At 36.5% G+C, this 20,358-nt stretch overlaps 2 protein-coding genes across 4 annotated transcripts in view; both read left to right on the top strand.

Annotated features, from left to right (window-relative positions):
* Positions 1 to 83: 83 nt before the first annotated feature.
* umad1 (UBAP1-MVB12-associated (UMA) domain containing 1) lies at positions 84 to 11,862 on the top strand. 3 transcript variants are annotated; one of them, XM_058752882.1, is made up of 4 exons: positions 84 to 334; positions 611 to 738; positions 5,563 to 5,648; positions 9,779 to 11,862. In XM_058752882.1, the coding sequence occupies exons 2-4, from the start codon at positions 660 to 662 to the stop codon at positions 10,055 to 10,057; spliced, it is 444 nt and encodes a 147-aa protein (XP_058608865.1). In that variant the 5' UTR covers positions 84 to 334; positions 611 to 659; the 3' UTR covers positions 10,058 to 11,862. The 3 variants fall into 3 exon arrangements, with proteins under 3 accessions (XP_058608865.1, XP_058608864.1, XP_058608863.1); XM_058752881.1 differs by having other exon boundaries at positions 85 to 334; positions 640 to 738; XM_058752880.1 differs by having other exon boundaries at positions 86 to 738.
* Positions 11,863 to 12,483: 621 nt separating this feature from the next.
* Positions 12,484 to 20,358, top strand: part of glcci1a (glucocorticoid induced 1a) — a 43,624-nt gene continuing 35,749 nt past the window's right edge. Inside the window, exon 1 of the mRNA XM_058752879.1 lies at positions 12,484 to 13,275. Coding sequence (XP_058608862.1) covers positions 12,867 to 13,275 — 409 coding nt within the window. The 5' untranslated portion in view covers positions 12,484 to 12,866. The remainder of the gene's footprint in view (positions 13,276 to 20,358) is intronic.

Below are 20,358 nucleotides of genomic sequence, written 5' to 3'. Positions count from 1 at the left end.
ACATATTATTTGTGTTTATATAGAATTTGTAATTATAATCCTGATTAATTAATAAGCACTTTAATTGTTTTTCTAATCACGATTTTCACATTTGTGTCGGCGCGACACTCCATGTAAAGGGGTGTTAGTAAAATATTACAGAAACATTAATTATTATTATTATGTAGGTATTTTTTAAACCGAAACAAAACCTCTTCCTGCTTTGGTTTTCACACGGAGCGAAAAAGCAGTTGGACACGGCGTGGGAAGGACTCGTAAACAAAACTTCAGTCGAGTAACGTTAGCTCGGTTTTTACTACAACCGAAGTGAAATATTATTCATATATGATTTAAAGTAAGACAGTATTTATCTCAAAGAGATTATTATTTTTGTTGTTTACAGTATTTCTGCAGAAATGTTGTATGGCAGCATAGCGCGTGACTGTTTCAAAACTAACGCTTGCTAACTTGCTTGTCTCTAGAGCTGTCCAGGAAAAAACAAAACAACATCCCAGAATTCATACCATGTTATAACTTTAAATAGACCTCGTTCGTTCTGTTTTCGAATCCATAAATATTAGATCAATCTGAATTGTAAAACTCGGTTAATTTCGAAATCTGTTCGTAACAGCATATCACCTTTGTTGTTGGGTGACTCAGACCTTCAACAGACACACAAGATGTTGAAGTTTTTCGGATTCAAGAATGATGGAGCCAAAAAATCTTCTGAGAGAGAAACTGATGGATTTGTCATCATTGGTAAGTCATTTGATCATTTTTAGAAGTGCCTTTATTATTGTCTACATTTTATTTTTATTTTCTTAGTTGACGTCCACATCTGTCTGTCTATCTATCCGTTTATTGTGTTTATCTATTTATCTTTCCATCGACACAGACAGCCATGCAAAAAAAAAAATGTATAACTAGAATCCTAACTATAAACCAAAAAACAACAACAAGATTGTTTGGTTAATGCTGATCTACCACAAGAGGGGGGTATAATTCAATCCTCACATTTAGTGTGAAGGCTGTAGTTCAGGGGTGTCAAACTCAGTTCCAGAGTTTAGATTCAACCCTAATTAAACACACCTTATCCAACTGATCAAGTCCTTTAGGCTTATTTGAAAACTACATTGCATGTGTGTTGGAGCAGGGTTGGCACTAAACTCTGCAGGGCTGTGGCCCTCCAGGAACTGAGTTTGACACCCCTGCTGCAATTCGTCAATAGCAAAAGATTTCTCTTACTCTGTGCTTAGTATGATTAATCAGGCCATAGTGCGTCATATTTTGGGGTTCTCTGTGCCCCATTTTCCCGTACCTGGAGTGGATATGAATGGGTTAGCGTCGGTCAAATGAATTGACTTTGTAACCTTGACAGATACATTGAAACCACATACCTCCTCCTTTTGCTGTGCTAGTTGCAGTAATTAGGTTTTATGTTTTTATGTTTTCTACTTGTCTGACAGCTCCACTGTAACACATATTTGCACTTCTGGCAGACAGGAATCATATAATCTGCATTGTAACTATATTAGAGGCAATGTAGGTCAAAGGGAAAGCGAGATCCCATGCTTCATAAAGTGAAGGATATGTTGACTGAGGGCTCGAGCCAGGTTTGAATAGCTCATTCCATGTGCCCATGTAGTTTGAGGAAATATTGCAAACCGGGGAATGGAAAATTACTGCTGAATATTTGAGGATAGATGGATGTTTGGCAAACTCGAATGCTTCTCCAATTTTAGGCTAACCATGCTGTGAGGAAGCTTTGGAAATGAACAGAGGAGGGATCGTGATGCTTTTCATTTGAAGTTGATGTTTATTCAAAGCCTGCAGTTTTTGGATTTCCACTTTAACCGGTATTAAATTACTGCATTTTAACTATTGTCAGGATGTCAGAAAGGCTACAATGATAGATAATAGAGAATATAAGCTCAGTTTGTGATTTCATATTGGTTTTACAGAGTGCATTTGGATCTGGGCCTAATTCTACAATAAATTATTACTTATTTTTATTACTTATTCTTTATGCAAAGTTGAAGTATTATAAAATGATTATAAAATATTATTATTCTATTGATTTTTTTTTTTGGTCCTAATCTTCTAAGTACTTTCTCAGCATTTCAGGTTCATTTCGTAACTAAGTGAATTAATCGGTGTCTGTTTTGATGTTTGAAACCTCTTTTATTCAGTCTTCATTGTGGGTTTAAGTAGTGTGCTTGGCAACAGGAACACAAACCGTATATGATGTAACATTATGTAATTAATCCGGTCCAAAGTGCAGCTTTCTTCATGTGTCCCAGTCTCAGTACTTTTAGGATAGAATTGTATGGTAGAAATGAACTCAACCCAAGCATCAAGAGCTCTGGCTCAACCGGAAACGGACAAAACAGTTTTCTCAGGCTGAAGCAGAATGCACTTGTTGGTCCTGTTTGGAGCATTAATGGTTCTAAATATGGTTTGGTTATTTGTGGTCATAAATATTTAGGAGTCACAAAACAGATTTTTAAAAAAAAAAGTAAGTTCAGTTATTTTTTCTTGCATGAATGGATTTGCAGTTGACAATTAGTCGTCTGTAATGTCATTGACTTTGTATCATCAGGTGCATGTGGTTGGAGATCAAGAGTGTGAGCGGATCGCCTCCAGCACATTAGACCAGGCCTATTTGACCTGGGTTTGTGGTTCAGTCCGGGTGACGAGGCTACGGTGATTTTTCTGACAGCACATAAGGGAGACTATATAGGCTTACTTTGCATTATTTATCTGTGCCACAGATCCGCTTCTCTTGGGGAAAGGTGTTCCTTGCTTTTGACTTTGAAGTGCAAATGATACTGACCATATGTGATTTGTAAAATAACAACCGTTGCTATAAGGTAGGTGGGAGCTTAGTGAAGGGTCAGTTTGTTGTGTTGCATGTTATAGCTCACGTCTTTAAGCAGTCGACTGCATTTGTCACATCCATTTCATCCTGTCCCAGGACCACCCAGTTCATGTTCACAATTTGAAGATTAAAAGGCAACAGTGACAACATGGACAGTGCAAAAAATATTAAGAGTGATAAAATATGATAAATTAATACGGATTTAGTGCTCTTGGAAATTGTATGTATTGCAGCTGAAGTTATACAGGCAATAACGGTGAGTAGTTTTGTGTTTTTTCTTCCTAACGTTGTTTGATTGGGTTTAATATACCCTAATTACCAGTTTACAATAATTACCTGCGGTGAATTAATTCAATAAACATGGCTTCTAAATGTAAATGTGTCCATGTGCTCTCATTTGTTTCACTGCAATAGTTATTAAATCTGCATAAACAGATATAGTACATTCCAGAAGAGTGTTTAAAAAAAGGGGACATAACACACACAGTTTCATGCAATCTCATGTTCATCTTGAGTACCTATAGAGTAGTGTTGCTTCATTCATATCTCCAGAGAGTCTTTATCATACTTATAAAAAGAAAGATTTTTTCCCAGCTGAGGCGTGCCGTGGGCGGAGCTAAAGAGTCATGAGCATTTCCAAGTCCAATATAATGTTAACCCCGTCCCTTAAAACTGCCATGTCACGATTTGTGATTTGCTGGGAGGGTGAGACGTATGTTTCAGTGCTATCAGGCTAAAGTTAGCATTTTCCAAGATGTCCTACTACACCTTTAATATCTTTCTGCAGTCCAATAGACGGCAGTGCAGTGGTGGCTTGAGTCTGTTGAATTGTGATTTAGTGCTACGTTGTCACCTACAGTAGTTGGTGAGACGCAATTCTATAAAGTAATTAAACAATGTCCCTGTCTTTTACTCTCACAATGAGCTTATCATACTTGTTTGCTACATTAGTAGGCCCCTATGATTTCCACGATGCAGAAAATGCGGACGGAATCGCCGAATCCAGTCATAAAAACGTAATATACTGTATAACTTGGAATTTGTCATATTTTTGATGAATAAATATAAAACAGGTCAGTACACTTAAAAAAACCCCGCAATATAGACTTATGTCATATAGAATGTCTGTGAATATAAAAATTCATCCTCATGTTCTGCGTGTTCATTAGATTACCAGAAAATACAAAACAAAAACATTTCAGTATACAGTGTGTCCAAACGTTTGACTGATACTATACTATAATATACATATAAAGAATATCTGATATATGTCGATATTGGATGTTTCTTTACTCCCTGATATCGATATCAGCATCGGCCCCCAAAAACCCATATGGGTCGGGCTCTAGTTGTGCGCACACTCTTCTGAGAGAAGTGCCCATACAAGGAATTCCATGATCGAAAAAAACGTTCCGAATCTTATATGAACCCGGAAGGAGTGTATTTGGCACAGAAATATTCCAAATCGTTTTTTGAAACTTTGGCCATGTTTAACATGGGAATCCAACCCTTTAACAGTGTAAATAACTCAGAATGCATGAAACAGCATTAGAGTGTTCTGATGTGGGGGAGGGTCAAAAACAGGATAGAAAATAGCTTATTACTCTAAATTATGATGTTTTTTTGAACATTTTAAGTGGACCTCAGAGAACAGTACAAAATAATTAAAAAAGGCAGTTCATGACCCCTTTAGTTTATCACCTGCGAACACAACACCTTGAACAGTTGAGTTCAGTCACTCAAATTTAGTTTCAATTACCCAAACTTGATTTTCAGTTTTGGTTTTCGGCTAAAAAAATACCTAAATGAAAGGAAGCTTTCAGTTCTGGTTAGAAATTTATTTTGGTGCATCACTACTTCCTTTTGGTATGGAACGTCTTTTAAAAAAATCACACTGACAGAATTTTGCCGCAAATTATATATTTGTTGGCATTTAAAGGTGGTAGTTTTAAACAAACAGATTTGTAACAAATGTGAGCAGAGTATGTGACCCACCTCATGATGCAGTTGGAAACTACAGTCCAGGAGGAACAGCTACTAGCAACCAACACCACGACCTGTGACCTCCAGTGATTATATTGCTTTCAGTGTGAACGCCCCATTAGACACAAGTCATACAAGCTTTTTTCTAGAACAGAAACAATGGGCAGCATCTCAGAGGGACTTATTTGTGCAGGTGTTGTTGGTAATAACAGGGAGGAGCCGTGTGTGTGTGTGAAGGCCCCAGAGATGAGCAGACGCTCACCAAGACATTCAGCTCTGTGATTCTCAAGAGCAACAGGAAGAGGCTGGGTTTCGTTTTCCAGGAGGAGTTATACCATCTGCAGCTCCACACGGAAAAGATGTAAACAACAGGTCCTGCATGGAGGATGTATATATCATACATCGTTCTGTTAGGGTGTGGTTATGATTCCGAGGTGTTGCAGGTTCCAGTCAAGTAACATTGTTGATTGTGACTGTAAGTACCCTGATGGACTAATGCTTCATAATCTGTTAATGTAATCAGAAAAGTACCCTGTTAAGTGTAGTTAATCCACATTATTGTCTTGGCAGCGAAGGAAAATCAATTATTCTTGCTGAAATTCAAGCTGTTGCCGTGAAGGGTCCGTGATTGGCTTTGGGGCTTGCTGTGTGCTGAATAATGCGCCTTTCTTCTCTGATTGATTTTAAAATTATTCATTCTTTTTATTTTGTTTGCTTTTCAGGTGAAACTGTTGAGGAGCAGCGACAGAAGATTCAGTCCATTAACATTGAGCAGCCCACAACAAATGTAATAGTACAACCATCTAAGGTGAGTTTGTTTCACTTTATTGAATGATCCATTTATGCTGCAACTATGTAGTGATAGTATGACAACAAACTTCAAACATTTACGGTTATTTGATATACATTATCCTAAGCAGATAGCAAGGTCTAACTATGAGACTGAAATTTAAATCATTATTCAGTTAGAATTTTCCCAACCAGTGAGCTGTTAATGTAAGAACTACCAACATGATCTCATGAGAAAACTATTATACAGGGTGGCGATTTTGTATGAATTCGTACAGTATGATTCATACACGTTCGTAAAACATGAAGGTCTACTCCTAACCCCATCCATAAACCTAAACGTCAGTGTGGCATAAGCAGATTGTATAAAAACATACAAATTTCTACGAATTAGCCACCAGTTCACCAAAATATAAAATAGTTATGAATTGCCATGAATTTGTGTTTTGACTGGATCACTGAGTCAGTGAGAATCATTCAGTGTGATTTGTGAACCAGATCAGCCGGTTCATTGAAAGCACCGGCTCAAAAGATTGAACTGATTAATCCAGTCACAAAGGTTTACAAGTTAACAGTTCACTGGAGGGGAAAATTATCAGTGAATAACTTAAATTCTGGTATCGCATGGCAACTACATAAGTGAGAATCATATAGTTAATGTGCAATCACATTTAGCATTATTTCAGTTGGAAAAATCCAGTCATTTCAGCAGGAATTCACAAAATCTGGAAATGTGGATAAATTTCCCCTTACAGATTTCGCAACATGTTCAAGTTGGTCATGCAAATTCTAAATGTTGACCAATAGAAGGCTCTGTGGGTTTGAATGTTAGTTTACACATCACTCCACTATTGACAGTGATCTTGTTAGCTTGTTAAAATTCACTAATTTGACAGCACCTTCATGGTTGTTTTTGGTGTTTTGTCATTTTTAATCAATCAGAAATATGTTGTTATTTGAGAAAAATCTCTGTAAAGACTGAGTAGTTATGTTTCCATCCACCCATTTTTATGCAAATTTTGGGATATTGCATAAAAAAGTTGGATAAAAATGCCAAGATGTGCATAAATCATCGCTTGAGTTGCTTTTTTTTTTTTTATCCAATAAGATAATACATTAACTGATAATGCATAAACTGCTATGGAAACAAATTAACTGAATAAATTCCTCAGTGTGCATCAAAAACATCATGTGCCTTTGCCTCAACAGATCATGTGATTGGATAACTGAACTAACCAGTGCAGCGATCTCATTGCACACCATCTCAAGTAATTTTAGTAATTTTGAGCCAACGTTTATCATCAAAATCATTTGGTATAATCACCTCCCATAACCCATAACTGATGGTATTTGAATGCACAGCGTATTTTTATTGCATTTCGTCTGGTGCAAGTCATTTATTATGTAGGAAAAAAGAGCCACAGTCTTCCCCAGTTACAGCAACTTTCATTTTATTATTGATACTCTAAGCCAGAAAGTGATGATTTTGTTCTTTTGAGATGGAAACTGCTTTATTCACAAATGTTTTTAATAATTTCAGTAATTTTGCGCATCAGTTAAACTCCCAACTTTTGATGGCAACATAGGTAATGGTGTACATGTTTGTTGAGAAAAGATGTGCAGTACTTTAAGTGATCAAACTCAAGATTTCGACCTGGCGAATAATAAAACATCCAAACATTCTTTGCTTTGAGCTGCGTATCGAGTTACGTTTTCAGTCTGATCCTGAAGTAATTGTGAGTAATTAAATCTTAAGGATCGCTCATAGAGTAATCAGTGTTAGCGGGCCGGCGTGATTTCCATATGCTGTGTGCTGGACGAGAGAGAAAGAGCCCCTTGAGTTGCGCTGGCTGAGCGGGTGTGTGACAGGTGCCAGGTGGCAGGACTGAACAGCGCCAACATGTGCTGCTGCCATTCAGCAATCTGTTCCACAACACCGCCTGGAGACATGTGGCTAATGAAAGACGCTCAGTCTCACTCTTTCTCTTTGAATAAGAGGGGCTTTCGCAAAACCCATAAGCCTAGAGTTATTGGAGTTGACTTGTGAATGGAAAAAGTGCGTTTTACAATCAGGTGGACAAAATAATGGACAAACCACATAATAAAAAAAAAAAAGCTGTGAAAGAGGCCTGACAACTTGCAGTTAGATGTGAATTTCCAAAGAATTACTTCTGCGAGTTCCAAGGAGGTCACATAGTTCCTGAAATACAGGTACATTGGCCACAAAAACTGCACAGTGCTTTAATGTTAAAGTCACAATGAAATCAAGCAAAACAATAATCCCTCCAGAAACCTATAACTCACATGAAACCATCGCAGCAATCAGCAAACAACATCGATCTGACGATCCAATCAATTCCCACCCTACATTTTTTTTTCTTGTTCAAGAAGCTGTTTCAGTCATGATAAGGAAGACATGATGATTGAAATTTCCATTTCATGCTGACTTTTAGGGGAACGAACTTGACACCACATGCAAAACATGGACAAACATTGACAGGAACAGAATGACACTTCACAGGATAGCTGTTGAAACGCCACAAAAGCACATCCACGGAAATGACCAGAGAGTTGAATCAACAGCAAAATGTGTCTTATGAGCTACACAAAAGCGGAGTTTATCAGAAACCTTATTTAGATGCTTAAACGAATAGTTGAACGTTCTGATCAGTTACTTACCCTCACGTCTTTCAAGACTGCTGATTTACTTTTTTCCTTGAAACACAAAAGAGGCTATTCATACAGAACGTCCTAGCTACTCTTCTCCATACCATACCAAGAATTCAATTTTGAATGAATCAAATTTTAGTCTGTTTCTCATCATATGGTTTCAAAGCACTTGGAATATAGTGCTCAACTCTTATGGACTGCTCTGCTTTGCTTCGCCTGTACCTGTCTCATGTTACAATAAAGAACTGACATTAATAGATTATTATTCTCTGTCTGACATGTGTTTGGCATTGATATAAGACAAGCAGGAATGGTAAGAGTGTGAAACCAACTCCACAACTCTGACAACCGGCACCAGACACACCAGCTTAAGTCTCAGCCATGAATGGAAAGCTTTGCTCATTTAATCACTGATAAACTAACATCTTTTTGTGCATTTAGTTTCATATTTGACCTTAATTAATGATGTTTTTGAGCTGATTAATACACCACTACACACAAACTACTGTACATTTTACAGTCTACACTGCCTTTCAAAAGTTTGAGGTTGGTAAGATTTATATTAAGATTTTTCTTTTTTTAAAGAAAAAGTCTTAATCTCACCAAAGTAACAAACAGTAATGTTATGAAATATTACTGTTTTCTATTTTAATGTATTTTTTAATTTGGTAATTTATTCTTGTGACGCAAAGCTGAATTTTCAGCATCATTACTCCAGTCTTCAGTGTCACATGATCCTTCAAAAAACATTCTAATATGATTATTTGCTGTTCAAGAAACATTTATTATTATCATCAATGAAAACAGATTGAGTTTTTATTTTTCAGGATTTTTTGATGAATAGATGGTTTAAAAGTACAAATCTGTTGTAAGATTATAAGTGTCTTTACTGTCACCTTTGATCAATTTAATGTATAAGTTTAAGTCTTGCTGACCCCAAACTTTTGAACAGTAGTGTAGTTGAATGAGAATTGTTTACATTGATTAAAAAATGATTCACTCCAATCTACAAACAGTTTTAAACCAGTTATTATCTATGTACTCTGTGCATGTGTGCCTCATTACTTGTGTTAAAGTGTGAAGTTCAGCTCTAGCTGTGGTGCAGCATGTGACTTCCTTCATCGAGATGTTTCAGGCCTGTAATGACTCCTCATCCACCTCAAACAAGACCAGATTTCTCATCTCTGCGGCTGCAGCCTTTGCTCTTTTTTGGAGTACTGATATGTGTCAGATTTTATAGATCATAAAATTCATGCAGTCATAACAGTTATCAAGAAATCGATATCTGACATCTATCACCCAACCTTGATGAAAATGAGTAAAATCTGATCTCGACCAGCATTAATGAGGATTTAAAGAGCTTGCTCACAGTGGCAATTTGGTAAATGGCACAGTTGTTGAGTCACACATGCTGTGATGAATATAATAACAGATCCGGTTTCTCAGTTTTCACTGCGGATTCTCTTTCTTTTTGTTCAGCCATCCAGTGCCGGGATCAGAGGAATTACAGAGACGACTCAGCCTTCCTCCCAGCCCACGTCTGCCAAGATGTCCTCAGAAACACACGCAGTAGACGCCACCCCGGCCCTCCCTGAGCTTCTAGGAGACATACCTTTCACTTTAGCACCACACATTGTGGCCATGCAGGCGGGCCTGCCCTTTGGAACCGATATCATCCTGCCTCATGACATAAGTGACAAACTAGCTAACTTTTGTTATGACTTCACCTTGGAGAACTCGGTGCTTTGTGAGCCATGACTTTTTGCCCATCGGTTATATCACTAAACACATGGTGAACCATGAGCCTTTGGTTGTCAAGATTCTCTTTAACCGTTTGCCTCTTAAATAAAGGAAGATCTAGTTTAGCTGACAAAAATCAGTCACTGACTAAAGGGTGTTGGGCTCAACTGAACATATTGTCCTTTTAGTTTAAATAAATTAGCATCAAAATGGTTTACCATCTCTCAGGATCTTGCACTTGATTGTGAGATGAGCGTTACTGCCTTGTTTTAACGCAGTAGATGAGTATTTATAAGATGACCTGCGGCTTTTTACGTTTTCAAATGTCGTTCAAATTTTACGGGTGTAAAATCTGTGCAATTTTGCATTTCGACACTGTGGGGTCCTGTAGCATAAGATGACATGCTGAACTGAAATAGGGTTGTTTGGAAACTGCTATGTTTCTTAGTAGTTGCATTGGGCTGTTTGATGTTTCAGACGTCATGGTCTGTGTTGGCCTTCCTTAGTGTTTTCTTATTTCTGCAAAGACTCACTGTAATTTATGGAATCGGTTTTAAGATCATTGACTGAAAGCAGTCATGATACATAGGAAATGTATTTTATTGTAATCTATCTCTCAATGATCTTTAAACATATGTAAAATAAATAATTTGGTAATAGAAGTATTTAATTCAAATTATATTTTTAAAAATATATATTAAAAATGGCAATCATAATGGCCTTTTGGCTAGTTCACTATTTACTGTAACTCTTCATTTAGTACCTATAAACCTTAAAGGCAAAGCAAAAACGCTCCCTGTCTGCTATTGGTCAGTCAAACAGATTGTCCCGCCCTAAACTCTTGCTATAGGTTGAGTCAGATGACTGGTTGGGATGTGCAAACAGAACAATGTCCTGATACTGATGTAGTGTTTCGCACTTTTCAGGGGAATCAGGATAGAATATAGCTTACTTGTAGTTGTCTCTAAATATTATGCTGGGATATGAAGTATTTTTACATCACAAAAATTACACGTATCACTTTAAGTTACTTATGAATGGATTGCACTTAAAATCACGAGACAGACATTGCAGGGCTCATTATAAATAGGCCAATATCATATCTCTTTCTTTGTAAAAGTGTGCTTTTTTTTCTTCTGTTTTTGTGAATATGCATACCTCGACTGGTGGTGTTTGGTTTTAATGCATGTCGTTTTGAAGTTCTGCCTAAACATGACACACCCCATTTTGGGAGGCAGATATGTAATCTGAACAAAGCTTGATTGCAAAAACATGCACATGGGTTTTAGTAGGATTTACTGTTCTGTTTGAATAGGCCACACAGTTGTTGAACTGTTTTTTCTTGTTTTTCTTTCATCTGAATTTCAGTTAATGGATGGGTTTGATCATAGTGCGTGCTGCTATTTACACAATGCACTCAGGAGTTTAGCTGTGTCTCCTTTACATCCTCTGTACTTTACTTGATACCACTTCATATCTCACTTTTGTTTATTAAAAAAATATTTTATTAGTCTTTGTCTGTATGTCCGACATGGTTATTTAATCTAGGCTTCCTCCTTATGTATTTGACTGACCTATCCTTTTCAAAACACTGTACTGAAGTAATCAAAGTTGTGTTGTGTTTTCTCTATAAAAAATCTCTAAAATAATTTAATGCCACTTCTTCAGGTAAATATTATGTTATATTACCTTAATTCCTATGTTGGATTCTTTATCGATTCATATCTGGAACAGAATTCATCGTTGGTTTTGATCCCACATGATGTTTATGCTAAATTCTGAGCATGTAATATGATGTTTCATTAAAATCTCATTTGATAACATTGTTTTCTTGCAGTTTGCTGTTTTTTATATTCAAATCTTGTAAATATTTTTCAGCACATCTAAGGATTTATCGCAGATTTCCTACAGAGTACATAAAAAGCAAAAATTTTAAGTTTAACAAAATTATCAAATTAAATTTAAAACGTGACAACTTGCTCCAGCCTGACATTTTTATCCTGACAGCTTGACTTTAAATTGTAAATTGACCCTTGTCTAAATGTATGTCAATGTGGTTCACTTGTTTGCACCGCAGCTGTATGAAAAATATTTTCTGCATGGTTGAAACCAATATATAAAACCACTGACAGAGAACCCCACATTTCTATTATATTGTTTTACTTAAAACATTATAATTTGAGATACAACACTTGTGACAACTAGCCCCGGCCTCTCTTTAACGTCTTCTCACGCTTTTTCCATTGCTTACACAGTTAAGTCCGTTACACTGACCATCTGTGTTATCTAGTACTAATGTTTGCACCTTCAGATTAGTCAATCAGTTTACAATCCCAACCGTTCTAAACCACAATGAATCCATTGGCTCTCTCTACGTCCATCATTTTCACCAGACCAATCATATTTTAGTTCGTTCACGCGATGCACCAATCAGAGGCCGTAAGAGCGCTGGACGCTCCCGCCCACGCGGCTCAGTGACTGCGCAGCAGAAGTGCCTGTCATTTGGAGGAACACCAGGCAAAAGAGGGGTGCTGAGACACACGACAGTCGCGATAAGCGTCAACTTTTTTTAGGTTTCCAGACTCGGATGAACTCCTTCTGACACATTTTAAAGACTAGTCAGCGTCAACCAAACATCTGCATGACTAAAGGAGCAAAACATCGTTCAGGGAAACTACATTGCTACAAACTCAGCGCACTAACCGACAAACCGAAGCTGCGCGCTACACCAACATTGTAACTGTTAAAGAAGTTTAATTAATGACTTAAGTTAATGAATGCCTGAGTTTTATTTTGCAGCGCAACTACCACATAGTTAGGTTCAGTCATGTCAGCATCACCTGTGCACTCAGGTCGGGTCAGGCGCAGCAATGACGGGTCCCCCATCAACGCCTCCTCTTCCTCATCCTCCTCCTCTTTAGCAGCATCATCCTCATCCTCCGCCGGCAACACGAGCCGGTTGCAGCCCATTCGCGCCACGGTGCCCTACCAGCTCCTGCGTGGAAATCAGCAGCACAGCCCAACCCGCCCTCCCGCGTCCTCCTCCTCCTCCTCCTCCTCCATCTCAGTCGGAAGCAACACCGAACCGACAGCATCAGCCCAGCACCGCAGCTCCAGTCCCGGCAGCCCGGTAGGAAGCGGCTCGCTGGACGCTTGGCTGATCCCGCGGCAGAGGCGCTCTCCTCCGGAGCACAGGAGCTCACCGGAGCGCTGCCCTCGTTCACCTGTCCTTAGAGGTAAACAACAGGCCTGCTTCATCTACCGCCATTCATTTAAGCATCTTCACATACGCTGCTGCTGGAGTCGTTTAATTGGGTCAAGCTGTTTATCATGAAAACAACATCCATTCTTCATTTATAACTGTTGTTATAACAGAAACGCGAGGTTTATATACAGTGAGTACATACATAAAATGCTTTAGACTCGATTAGCTAAATCTTACTGCGTTTAAAGCGTTAATATAGAATGTAAATAATAATGGTGTTTGTGCATCATGACCGTGGCCGTGTCTCAAAACGTAGCGAGCTGCCTAGATAGGCAACGTAAGTTAAATCCTACAGATCACCGACGTCCTGCGCGCGCGCCGCCTGTGAGACGCCGTCTCTGTAGTGAGCTCGCTGGGATTTGAGACACAGCCCGCGCTGGTTCTGCTCCTGCTAAAGCTAGCGCTCTTGTAGCTACGTAAACAGGCGTTACTCCTGATATTTGCGTTATTTCTGTGTCTCCGGTCCTATGTGAGGTGGTATATGTGTTTCTCAGGGTTGTAGTTAATTCGCTGTTGTTTACTGAGGAGGGTTGGAAAGAATTACGTGGGTAATTGGAGGCTGAGTGGGTGTGTGTGTGTGTGTGTGTGTGTGTGTGTGTGTGTGTGTGTGTGTGTGTGTAGGCCACACAGGGGGCCTCGTCACAAACACACAACCTCAACCCCGCTGTTCTGCTTCATAACACATTATTATGAAACCTAAATGCTGCAAATTGAGCGCCTAAAGCTTTATTTAACTGTTTCTATGGCTACTTTATGTGCTGCTGACTGTACATTTAGGATACATGAATGAGGATGACATCTAAGAATCTGTTCATTCATTCCCATGACTGCATTCCTGTTCAGTTCAAAACCATTTTTACTTCATTACAACTTGGTGACTTGGTATTAGACACTATTATTGTCATTAAAAAGAAATTGGTTTATGAGGATTTAACAATAATAATAATTATTATACACTGGCTCCAAAAATGTATTTTGACCACTAGTCTACTAGTAAGTGATCATATATAGATGTCAACGATTTGGGCACTTAAGAAGTACACTTAGAATTCATTCCATTTGATTAATTCATTACAAAATATTAAACCAAATATAATTTGTACATAATGTAGTCGCATTCAGACAGTGAGTCCAAATACTTTGAGTTCAGTTTATATGGAAGGAAACTGTGGTTTCACGAATGCAGTCATTTGTGTCTTTATTTACGCTCGTAGTTATATTAATCATGTGTCAGAACTATTAGACTGACTTTTATTGTCATGAATCCCTGGACATTATTTTGATCTTTGGTTATGAATAGGTGTTTGTGGTAAGACAGAGAAACAGGCAAATGGTGAATGTTCATCACTTTTGATTATATTGTGAATGTGAGGAGAATCTTAAAGCTCTTTGAAGGTTTATGGAGGTTAACAGGAAGTGCATTTCATTTGAAGTAAACATGTATTATGATGGCAGGGAACATTAATAATATTTCATCATGACTTTTCATGATGATTTACTGTGGTGTAATTTCTGAATTGCCAGAGAAATATGGCAAGAGACTTCAACCCTATTAATTGCCTAATATCACAACATTAATTGGCAAATTTTCATGAGTGCAATATGAGTAATATGTGAAATATCATTGCTTTATTAGTTGTTTTTATGAAAGACTTTTCTTGGCTGATGACAGTTTATCTGTTTTTTATTATTAGTAAGCTCTCATCATTACAGAAATATGTTGAAGAAATTCAGGAAGCAGATCTAATGTCCGTTTAAATGTTTTAATTCCTTTCGTTAACCTTAATATACCAAGAAAGTAAACTTTCTTTTCTGAGTTCCTTTGGTTTAGACATTTTTGTTTCTAATTTTAAAAGAAGACAGGCACTGGAAAAACAAAACAACAACAACAAACATCTTCCTCCACCATTTAAGTTTGAAGTTCTCTCACTTATATTTGCTTATTAATGTATTTTTAAGTGATAAAGGTATTATATTTATATAATTAAATTACTATATATTTTTCATGTTTTACTAATATTTACTATAGGTTATGCTTATTGTTTATGTTTATTTATTTTTAGTTTATATTTATTCAAAGTTGATATGATATATACTTTATTATTAATTTGTAATATTCAGCATCAGGAGTTTAGGTTAAACATGTATACGTTTAGGGAAAGTTTATATTTTGATTTCATTTAAACGTCACACAATGTAGTTGTAAATAAAGATTAAATACTATTTCAGTCTTTCTACTTCAAAATTTCACATTGAATCTTTGTAGTTATTTGTGAAATTTACTAGAACTTTCTGAGTGAAAATTGTTTTAAAGAAAATCCAACAAACTATTGTTAATGTTAAACATTTTTTCATATTCCAGCTTAATATTTAGCTAAGTAATTGATTGCTTTAAACACTTCTGCACCATCAAAACGTCTCCTGAAACCTTTTGAAAGTCTGGATAAACTAGTCAACCTCTCTAAGTGCCTAGTAAAAAGTGTGACCCATCCCTGATAAAATCTCGTAAAAGCAGAATGTATAAAATTGCACAAGAATTTCAAAATAATTTTAGTTCAGATAGTTTACATGAATCGCATTTCACACTGCATGAGATTTAGAGTCAGCTACCCACTGGCAGAAATGGGCTTTTAATTTACTGTAGTTTCTTGTAATTACAGAAGCAGTCAAAGATTTGTGGCCTTGAATTCTTGAATGTTTTGATGTTAGTTAAATGAACAGATATTTTTAGAGTTGTAACTCTTGTTTCAGACATGCTGTCTATGAGCTCTCATAATTCAGTGTCGTGTTGAGCTCTATTCATTTAATGCACCGTGAGTGTAGACTGGGTGAGTTCATTTCTTCTGTTGTGCTTAAGCTTTTGTCTTGTTCAGTAGATAGCAGTATTTTGTCTGTGGCTTTGTGTTGGAGTGTTGTTGAAGCGCAGCTGAAGGTAGCAGCGGTCTGACTCAGGCCTGTTATCACACACACACACACCCCTCCCACAGCTGAGAGCACAATCATGACAAAACACACACTCTCTCTCGCTTCTGTCTTCTACAACATATGCTAGACTTATTTGAAATAGATTACAGTACATTAAAATGACACCAGATGAAAAATATCTATATTTATCAGTTTCCATGTTGACCTTTGTGTCTGTGCCAGAAAGGACTAGCACACAACTGTACTATCTAGAAAGGCTAATAATCATGTGTTACATATTATATGTAGTGCATACTCCTCTGCAGTGAATGGGTGCCGTCAGAATGAGAGTCCAAACAGTTTATAAAAACATTACAATAATCCACAAGTAACCCACACCACTCCAGTCCATCAATTAACATCTTGTGAAGTGAAAAGCTGTCTGTTTATAAGAAACAAATCCTTCAATGAGATGTTTTAACTTTAAACTGTTGCTTCTGGGCAAAATATAAGTCCACTATTCAAAATATTGCTTTCTCCTTTAAGAAAGTCAAGAGAGAAATATGCACAAATCAAGCACTGTTTACAAGCAACAGCATTTGTTTCTTAGAAACACAGCAGCTTTTTTGCTTCACGAGACATTAATTGATGGACCGGATTGGTGAGGATTACTTGTGGATTATTGTGATGTGTTTATCAGCTGTTTGGACTCTCATTCTGACGGCACCCATTCACTGCAGAGGATCCACTGGTGAGCAAGTGATGAAATGCTAAACTTCTCCAAATCTGTTCTGATGAAGAAACAAACTCCTCTACATCTTGGATGGCCTGAGGGTAAAGAGTACATTTTGTGAACAATTCCTTTAAATTATAAGAAACCCCACAAACATTTACAGGGGTGTTTGCCATTGTTTTGCTTTACAGTGAGTGTTATGGTGATGTGAAAGATTATTATTTGAACAGTAGAACTTGTTTACAGTAGGTTACAAATGTAACACCATACATGTTTTTAGTCATACCGGTGTGTTTCTTTGTGTTTATTTGAATTTTTAGCTTTGAGGTACTATCCAGTTATCAGTAATATAATAGTAATATATAGTAGATCAATATCTGATTGATTGCATTTATTAATCTGCCATATGTAGTTCAATCTGAAAATATCTCTGGCTTCAGGCTTTTCCACATTAAATTTGAGACTGACTTGCTTCTTGCCCTGACTTCACTTCTTATTTGCATTAATTATTAAATAAAGGCTATTTCTGGAATATAAGTGTTTTTGCACCATAAATCATTTTGCAGTGTCATCAGAAAAGACTTGTTTCCTACTTTTAGCATACTTAATTTTAGTACAGCTGCTTTACACAGTTCTACCATATTGTAGAGATATGACCGATTTTATGGAATTATTTTGTCATTATACTTGCAGAAATATGCAGACCCTACATTATATTTTTATGATGTTTTTTCAAATGCACTGCAACAACAAATTATTTTAATTCAAGTATTAAATTGTGGTAATAGTTTACAATAAGGTTCTATTAACTAATTAACTACTACTGTGTGTTTGTTAACATTAGTTAATGCACTGTGAACTAACATGAACTAACAATGAACAACTGTATTTTATTAACTAACATTAACAAAGATGAATAAATAGTGTAATAAATGAATTGTCCATTGTTTGTTCATGTTAGTTAATACATTAACTAATGTTAACAAATGACACCTTATTGTAAAGTGTTACCTAAATTGTTTTATGCTTGAGAACATTAAAAAAATATATATATATATTGAAATATCTGCTGATTTGGACACTTTGATTTGGACACTTAAGAGACAATTTGTCATCGTTACACTAGTTAGTGCATTTATGGAAATATAGTAGCAAAACACTTCTAGCAAAATGTTTTCCCCCAAAAAAAGGTTTGAAAATGATCAAACAAAAGATATATTGTTTAAAATGAATACTAAAGATGCCAATAACATTAGTGAAAAATTTCTTTGCTAACTTTGTTTGATATTTTTTTTATATATATGGCAATGACTTTTTAAGTGTAGCATAAGTGTCCAAGTACTTTTTATGGGCTGATATACATTCTTCCAGGACACAGAACATATGCCTTTTTAAAACAACTCTTGTTTTTATTAATAAACCTTGACAGCTGTAAGCTCTGACTCCGGTTTTGCTAATGACTATAATCTTGTATTGCATATGCAATACCACGCATTAGTTGTTCCAATGCTTTAATTGCCACCTAAACTTAAAAAAAAAGCATTGTAAATGAAAAGCCCTGTTTATTGTAGACCTTACATTATGAACAATATTCAGTAATGCATGCATATACCCACAATATGTATAATACACAGTCAAACCAAAATTTATTCAGACACCTTCAACATTTCACTTATCATCACATTTATTTGCTATAGTTTAGAAAATGGTTCAACCTGAATTCCGGAAACGTTGGGACGTTTTTTAAATTTGAATAAAATGAAAACTAAAAGTCTTTCAAATCACATGAGCCAATATTTTATTCACAATAGAACATAGATAACATAACAAATGTTTAAATTGAGAAATGTTACACTTTTATCCACTAAATGAGCTCATTTCAAATTTGATGCCTGCTGCAGGTCTCAGAATAGTTGGGACGGGGTCATGTTCACCATGGTGTAGCATCTCCTCTTATTTTCAAAACAGTTTGAAGACATCTGGGCATCGAGGTTATGAGTTTCTGGAGTTTTGGTGTTGGAATTTGGTCCCGTTCTTGCCTGATATAGGTTTCCAGCTGCTGAAGAGTTCGTGGTCGCCTTTGACGTATTTTTTGTTTAATGATGCGCCAAATGTTCTCTATAGGTGAAAGATCTGGACTGAAGGCAGGTCAATCCAGCACCCAGACTCTTCTACTACGAAGCCATGCTGTTGTAATAGCTGCAGGATGTGGTTTTGCATTGTCCTGCTGAAATAAGCGTCATCTGGAGGGGAGCATATGTTGCTCTAAAACCTTTATATACCTTTCAGCATTTATAGTGCCTTCCAAAACATGCAAGCTGCCCACACTGTATGCACTTATGCACCCACATACCATCAGAGATGCTGGCTTTTGAACTGAACGCTGATGACACGCTGGAAGGTCTCCCTCCTCTTTAGCCCGGAGGACATGGTATCCGTGCCATTTATTAGTAGTAATTAAGCACATATTAATGCCTTATTCTACATGACCTTATTCTACATCCTTAATCCTACCCAATACCTAAACTTAACAACTACCTTACTAACTATTAATAAGCAGCAAATTAAGAATTTATTGAGGGAAAAGTCATAGTTAATAGTTAATAAGTGTTCCCTATTCTAAAGTGTTGTTCAGCCCTTTGTTGCCCCCGTGCCAACTTTTTTGAAACCTGTAGCAGGCATCAAATTTGAAATGAGCTCATTTAGTGGATAAAAGTGTAAAATTTCTCAGTTTAAACATTTATCTATGTTCTATTGTGAATAAAATATTGGCTCATGTGATTTGAAAGTCTTTTAATTTAATTGTATTCAAATTTAAAAAACGTCCCAACATTTCCGGAATTTGGGTTGTAATAAAATATGACAAGAACTCAGAGTTAAACTGTGTCAGAACAAATTCATCTTGATAATGTCGCATAACTTTGATAGAAAGGTATGTAATGTATTGCAATCAACCAAAAATTATTCAGCTGTTAAATTTAAGTACACAATTAGATGATACCAATTTAGGTCAACCAATTACCAAGCAATGCTTAATTTTGTTCAGTTTGTGGTGTAAAAAGGTCACATTAGCAATTAAAGAAAATGCACTTAGGCTAAGCAAAACATGCTCAGGTCAAAGTGTCTGAATAGTTTTTGGTCAATTTTACTGGTAGTCCACTGTATGAAGAATTTTGGGATATAATATGTCACCGTTTACTTTATTTTGCTATCCTCACTTACATAAATTAACTATAGTGTCCTGCATTCACTAGTTAAAACAAATATCAAAAATTATATCTGGTGTCTGAATAATTTTTGGTTTGAAGGTCATATAAATAAAATTTTAAAAATCTATAAAATAACAAGTGGTCGTTTGCAATTATATTGATAAATTTGACATTTAAAATACCTTTTAGATACAAATCATATTATCAG

This window comes from Onychostoma macrolepis, chromosome 19, assembly GCF_012432095.1.
Source record: "Onychostoma macrolepis isolate SWU-2019 chromosome 19, ASM1243209v1, whole genome shotgun sequence".
Classification (NCBI taxonomy): Eukaryota; Metazoa; Chordata; class Actinopteri; order Cypriniformes; family Cyprinidae; genus Onychostoma; species Onychostoma macrolepis.
This window is presented reverse-complemented; position numbering and strand designations above follow the sequence as displayed.